Raw genomic sequence first — 7,604 nt, 5'->3', positions numbered from 1 at the left:
GTTTATTTAGTTTTAATAAAACTCTGAAAGAGAAAAGGTCAGCTTCATTTTATAAATGTATTTCTCGCTCGCTTATGCTTTGTTGCCATCTGCTTTCCAATATTTCTTACATTGTTTCATAAGACACTGATGTAATTTTCCTAAACTGGTGTTGAGTTGCAGAGGCGTGTCTTTCCTAATTTACGTTTTCGTCACAACCAATCAAGATGTCTCTCGCGAGTCATGTAGCATCAAAACAAGGAAGTGGCCGTGTCAGCGTTACTTAAGCTAGTGGTTGTTACGTAGCGCTTGTAGTCGCATCTTCTTTTTGTAGAAGTTATAAAACGTCTGTCTGTGACGGATAAATAAATACTGCTCTGTCATTTGAGTTTTTGGACAATTTCTGCAACTCAGCTGCAGACTGGTGAGTTTAAATGTTCGCTATACAGCAGGCTGAATAAAGGGAAAATTGGACCAGTTTTTGAAAGGCATCTCGTTGTCCAAAAGCGGCCCATTTTAACTGATTTCACTCTATTTCACATGCATATAAATATTTTTCGATAAATTTATTTATGATGGTAATAAAAATGCCTATTCGCTTGTATTTTAAGTTACATTTGTCGCATCTGTAATATTATTGGTATATTTTTGAATTTTGAATAACGTCGTTGCAGTTTTGAGTCGAGATGCTTAAAGCCATCGGACAAACTCTGTTTTCTTCTGGACTACAGCACCCAAAGTTCACTCCCCAAGAAAGTAAGGTTAGTAAATTAAAGATCAAGCCATATCCTGTGCATTTTTAGCAAGAACCTACCAGATTTCACCACAAAATTCATTACAGACTTTGGATTTGTAAATATTTACATTGTAGCTCATTTGCAGAGAAAAGATGTTTGCATTTTGTTTTTGGTGTTTACAGTGAAACAGTCCTTGGTAATAACTAGTTTAACCCTTAGATGCATTTCACCAAAGACTTTTACATATTCAGGTCTTTAATGAATTTCATGCTGAAATTTCACGTGATGTAACTAACTGGCTGTCAAATACATTGAGCTATGCATAAAACGTTAGCTACACATATGTATTTTCTCAGGCCAAATCATACTGTTCACGTGTTACACTTGCTATAGTTTACTTCCATGTTGTTTCTTCAACCAAAAGTAATATCAAATATAAATCGACTAAATCACTGAAACAACAGTGCCACCTTGAGGAACAAATTGCATGTAAAATATGCATGTGTGTACTAGTATGGAAAACTGATAATTCACCATTGTCACACAGAAATGATATAGTAGTCATTTGTATGAATATAGTACAAATTTATCTTGTAATAAACAGAAATATCCTTTGATGGTAAACATGTATACATATGAAATAATCTTAAAAATATGATTTATTGAATACAAAAAAAATTATATAAAAAAGAAATCCAAACTATTACATACCTAGGGTCTCTAATGACCCTAGACAGTTTTGGCACTTGAACCATTATATAATTCTAATTATTATTATTACATTTTTTTTTGTAATCGTGGCATTTTTTTGTGTCACTCCATTCAGAAAAGAAAGGTTGAGGAATACTAAAGAGTTTTGGGGGCAACTCCAAAAAATAGATGAGGGACATTGGGCGGAATGCAGTCCCAGGTCTCTAAAGACCTGAGGTATGCTTTGAAGTGTTAATGTGGCTGGCTTGTCATACATGATGATTTGGTCCTTTTCAGGGTGACTATGAGGTCCGTACTTACCATGCAACAAACTGGGTGAGCACAGCTGTCCCTGGCATGGAGCAGGACACGGCCTTGAGCACAGGCTTTAGAAGACTCTTTAAATACATCCAGGGAACCAATGAAAAGAGTAAGTGTTGATATTTCTATGGATAGCTATGCCTCACATCTCATAAACCCAGATTTCGATTACATGTTTTTAAGCCATTAAAAAAAAACTGTAGAAAATTCAATATTTGATGCATTCATTCCTAAAAATGGCCCTGTGTGTAGTTATTTTGGGATTGTAACATTTTCATTTAGATAATGTAAAAGCAATGGATTATAGTGTAGGTGTATATAGGTGAGAAATCTCCAGATGCGTAAACATTCAGTGTTTAACCTGGGAATGGAGATTTTATTTTGTGAACTGCAAAATGTCAGTGAACCAGAAGTAAAACAAATGTGTTCAATGCTCATGCCCTCAGAGCTGGAATACTGCAATAAATCACCTCTCAGTATGCCTTTTATACTAATAAAACCATGTGCCAGATTGTGTTCTAAGAGAAAATTGTGCTAATGATTCACCAGGTGGTAATATATCTGCATAAAGGTTTTGTGGATTTGTGTGACTTCCACATTTGAGTGACTGCGATCATTGCTTATTTATGCACCTTCAAAATAATGAACCACCTTGGATATCAACTTTATAATGAAAGTTTGTTGTGTACTGTCATATATTAGAGAGTAAGGTGGAGATGACTGCACCAGTTAGCTGTATGATTGACCCTGGGGCAGGACCTGCCTGTGAAAGCACCTTCACAGTGTCCTTCTACATTCCTGAAGAACATCAGGCTGACCCACCCAAACCCTCAGATTCAGAGGTTTTCATTGAGAACAGAAAAGAGCTCACAGTGTTTGTGAGGTATGTTTGTGTTAAGAGCTTGTACATCATATATACACTTTAGCTACTGAGTTGGGTTATTCCATATTATGAGAGCTGAAATTGTTCAAAAGAATATGCCTGCTTTATAATTTAAGGAAGTATTTTAGTAAAAGGGTATGCAAGACTTTTGGAAATATGTTTTATTCAAGCTTGCATACTTCCATTTTGATTAATTATAATTTGATTTGTTACACAATGGCAAGATAATTAACAGGATAGAAATAAGAGCTAAAGTTAGCCATTGCTCAGTGAGAGATTGAGTTACCTAAGGGTGTCAGCTGTAATGTTATAGTGTTATACAGTGCATCCGGAAATTATTCACAGCGCTTCACTTTTTCCACATTTTGTTATGTTACAGTCTTATTCCAAAATGGATTAAATTCATTATTTTCCTCAAAATTCTACAAACAATACAAAACGGGAATGAAGTTTGTTTGAAATATTTGCAAATTAAAAAAAAAAAAATAAAGAAAAAAAAATCACATGTACTTCAGTATTCACAGCCTTTGCTCAATACTTTGTTGAAGCACCTTTGGCACCAATTACAGCCTCAAGTCTTTTTGTGTATGATGCTACAAGCTTGGCACACCTATTTTTGTGCAGTTTCTCCCATCCTTCTTTGCAGGACCTCTCAAGCTCCATCAGGTTGGATGGGGAGTATCGGTGCACAGCCATTTTTAGATCTCTCCAGAGATGTTCAATCGGGTTCAAGTCTGGGCTCTGGCAGGGCCACTCAAGGACATTCACAGAGTTGTCCCGTAGCCACTCCTTTGTTATCTTGGCGGTGTACTTAGGGTCTCTGTCCTGTTGGAAGATGAACCTTCACCCCAGTTTGTGGTCCAGAGCACTCTGGAGCAGGTTTTCAAAAAGGATGATCTTTCCCTCGATCCTGACTAGTTTCCCAGTTCCTGCCGCTGAAAAACATTCCCACAGCATGGTGCCACCACCATGCTTCACTGTAGGGATGGTATTGGCCAGGTGATGAGTGGTGCCTGGTTTCCTCCAGACATGACGCTTGCCATTCAGGCCAAAGAGTTCTATTTGTTTCATCAGACCAGAGAATTTTGTTTCTTATGGTCTGAGAGTCCTTCAGGTGCCTTTTGGAAAACACCAGGCAGGCTGTCATGTGCCTTTAACTGAGAGTGGCCAGATGGAAGCCACTCCTACCATACAGGCCTGATTGGTGGAGTGCTGCAGAGATGGTTGTTCTCTCTCCACCGAGAAACACTGGAGCTCTGTCAGAGTGACTATCGGGTTCTTTGTCACCTCCCTGACTAAGGCCCTTCTCCCCCGATCGCTCAGTTTGGCCGGCGGCCAGCTCTAGGAAGAGTCCTGGTGGTTCCAAAATTCTTCCATTTACGGATTATGGAGGCCACTGTGCTCATTGGGACCTTCAATGCTGCAGAAATTCTTCTGTACCCTTCCCCAGATCTGTGCCTCGATACAATCATGTTTCGGAGGTCTACAGACAATTCCTTAGACTTCATGGCTTGGTTTGTTCTCTGACACGCACTGTTAACAGTGGGACCTTATATAGACAGGTGTGTGCCTTTCCAAATCATATCCAATCAACTGAATTGATCACAGGTGGACTCCAATCAAGTTGTAGAAACATCTCAAGGATGATCGGTGTAAACAGGATGCACCTGAGCTCAATTTTGAGTGTCATGGCAAAGGCTGTGAATACTTACGTACATGTGTTTTTTTTTTTTTTTTTTTTAATACATTTGCAAAGATTTCAAACAAACTTTTTTCACTTTGTCATTATGGGGTATTGTTTGTAGAATTTTGAGGAAAATAATGAATTTAATCAATTTTGGAATAAGGATGTAACATAACAAAATGTGAAAAAAAGTGAAGCGCTGTGAATACTTTCCGATTGAACTGTATATACAACAGTTAGTTCTGGTCCTCAAATCTGATTGGACGAGAGACGTTCCATGCGCACTTATGGTCTGACAGCATCAGCACTAGGATGCTTCACTGTGTGTATCACTCAGCTTGAGTTCATGCCGTTCTAAACTAAACAATACAGATGTTCGACAGCAGGTGGTGGCAAAAGATCATTTTTGTGTGTAATATGAGCCAGTTAGGTGGCGTGAAATTAACCCGTGTCAGCCATTTACATGGAACAGCTCTTCATGATACACTTACTTCACTATACTTCTAAAGCTAGGAAATAGCTTTAAACGAACAACTTCAGCATTACGGCTCTTCACAGCTGAGAGGCAGAGACTGATTAATTACACAATGGGTGCTGTTTAAAATGGTGAAGGACATTGCGGTTTCTATAGCAATCGACTCTTGCGCACCAGCTTCCACGAAATGGGGAGAAATACCAATGCTTAGACGCTATTTTTCAACTGAGAAAGCTAATTTTCAGAAAACTGACAGCATCTCTGTTTGGGTGTGGCAACAGGTGATTGCATATGCTCCGTCTCTCTCCCTCACACACACATACACATACACATCCATCCTTGTTTATCCAATAACTTGTTAGAAACGGCACAAGCCATGATATTATTTCTGAAGTGACATTTTTGAATTACTAAAGGAGGCTTGGACGCATCATTTGGTTTAAACCAGCAATCAATGCACAAATGCATTTTTAATACCATACTCAGTTTTTCCAGATAAAAAAATATTTACTTGTTCATTGAACTGTTGTATATAAGCAATATAACACTCACAATCATGCTTTATGGCCCTAAATCAGCACTGCTGTGATTAGAGGCCTGTGGCAGAATCACAGCAGTGCTGATGTAGAGCCATATTGCACTCTTGCTCATGTGATATTGCTTAATTAACCGACGTTTGAAATTTCCATAATATCACAGCAACTTCTGTAATTTGATCTAACAGGATGGAATGTTTTACAGTGAGATATTAACTAATACGTGTACTATAATACATCACAGAGTTAATGAAATCCGTTGTTAATACGTATTGATATTTGTGCTGTTTTACCACCAAAAATGAAACAAAAAAACTCCTTGAATATTATGTCATTACAGAACCACTGTAGCTTTTGATCTTTAAAGGAATATTCTGTGGTCAATACAGGTTAAGCTCAATCGAAAGCATTTGTGGCATATTGTTGATTGCCACAAAAATACATTTAGATTTGTCCATCCTTTTACTTAAACAAGTCATAAAGTCATAAAGTTGGTAGTGAATGGGGCCAATAAGTAAACATTAAAATACTTATTTTTAAAAGTATAGCCACGAGATGTGAACAATATGAGTAATGACATGATTTTACTAACCTATTCTGTGTAAAGTTATATCCAGTTTTACAACATCCATGCCATGACAATGTAAACCTTAAAAATGACCTTAAACAACTTGACAGCTGAAATAAAAACAAAATAATTAATGTAAGTGCTTATGTAAAATGATAAGCTTCACATTTCTGCCATTTTAACCCTCTAAAATTTGGTGTTCACTTCCATGTGAATGCCTCACTTTAACCTCATGTATTTGTCAAAGATTAGGAGAGACGAGTTTAAATATTTTTTGTGGTAATCAACATTATGCCCCACATGCTGTTGATTGTGCTTAACTTGTGTTGAACCTGAAATATTTCTTTGTTGAAACGGAGATATTACAACAGACTAAAATGATTTAAAGTGAAATTTAGGGCATAAGAAAAACTAATCAAAAAAATTACTAACGAATAAAAGGCTCTGGTTTTTCTTAATAAACTTTAATTATTTCATGTGGCAAAAATGGCAACATCCGCTTAAACCAAAGGAGTGAAATAAAAAATTGCCCCGTGTTTTGTTATTTAAAGAAAACCACTTCTTTAAAAATTGTGAGTTTAATATTGTATCCAATAACGAAGAAGTGATGTGGGGATGACAATATAATGCATATCAGGAATAACCCAGTTAAGATAAACTATGGTAGTTGTGGTCTATCCTTTTAAAATTATTTTATTTGTCATATCTTTTATTATGCATAATTAAAATTGTTTTGGGGGGGTTGATTTTGTAGGACATATGGGGGCTATGCTAATAGTGAAAACAGTCAAGAGGAGATTCTGAAACTAATGGAGAGCCTCAAGAAGGATGGGATGAAATTCAAGGAGTCCCCATACTACAGGGCTGGGTATGACAGCCCCTTCAAACTGACCAACCGCAGGAATGAGGTCTGGCTAATCAAAGATGAGGAATAAAAAGCATAAGAGAAAAGAAATGGTCATTCCACACAGTGTCTGAAGTAAGGAAAAGGAGGTCAATTTTTGCTTAACATCATAGTGTAGATACTTTTTTGTTTACTGTGTACCACAAGTGCCTGAAATTTTGCTATGTAAATTTAACACTGATGGTATATCCTATTAATATAATTTACAGCAAAATTAACACTTTGTGTTACCTGCAATTTACCATAAAATGAAAATTTGATGAGCATGTTGAAATAATTTCTAATATAATAATAATATAATAATAATATATTTTTAATTCTCAAAGTCTTATCACCTGTTAATCTGTAAAAGTACATCTGTGCCTACATCACAGCAGGATGGATCTTGAGGTCTTTGATTCTCATATTTGACAATAATGATCCCAAGGAGGCTCAAGCGCTGTGTAGCATTACTGAATCACTAACTTTTTATTTATGTGAAACATCGGTGTATAATGTCATCTGTTTTTGTCTTTTTACTACACTAAATATTGAATAATAAAAATAAAGGGAACGATAACAGTGTGTTAAACTGATACTGGCCTTTATGTACTTTGGTACGTGGCCATGATTTGACTTAAATAGAATATGTACACCATTTTAATAAAAGTCTCATTTAGTAGACTGTATATGTACTCTGCTGAATAATGATATCCCCCCCAAAACTGATGAATAAAGCATTTTACTTGCAAGTGTTTTTGTGTAATGGGTACATTCACAGGCAAAGGAAACACATTTTTTGTATTTCAGCTGAGCAAGGACATGACCTCCAGGGGTTAGCAAAAGGA

General features: G+C 36.6%; 1 protein-coding gene across 1 annotated transcript; it reads left to right on the top strand.

The window, feature by feature from the left end:
• The first annotated feature begins 250 nt into the window (after window positions 1-250).
• Window positions 251-7,505, top strand: hebp2 (heme binding protein 2). Its single transcript, XM_052098955.1, has 5 exons — window positions 251-403; window positions 654-740; window positions 1,704-1,836; window positions 2,430-2,610; window positions 6,628-7,505. Exons 2-5 carry the CDS (start codon window positions 666-668, stop codon window positions 6,806-6,808), a joined length of 570 nt encoding a protein of 189 aa, XP_051954915.1. The 5' UTR covers window positions 251-403; window positions 654-665; the 3' UTR covers window positions 6,809-7,505.
• The last annotated feature ends 99 nt before the right edge of the window (window positions 7,506-7,604 follow it).

Source organism: Xyrauchen texanus, chromosome 30 (assembly GCF_025860055.1).
Source record: "Xyrauchen texanus isolate HMW12.3.18 chromosome 30, RBS_HiC_50CHRs, whole genome shotgun sequence".
Classification (NCBI taxonomy): Eukaryota; Metazoa; Chordata; class Actinopteri; order Cypriniformes; family Catostomidae; genus Xyrauchen; species Xyrauchen texanus.
The sequence above is the reverse complement of the archived record's forward strand: the minus strand, read 5'-3'. Positions and strand labels throughout refer to the sequence as shown.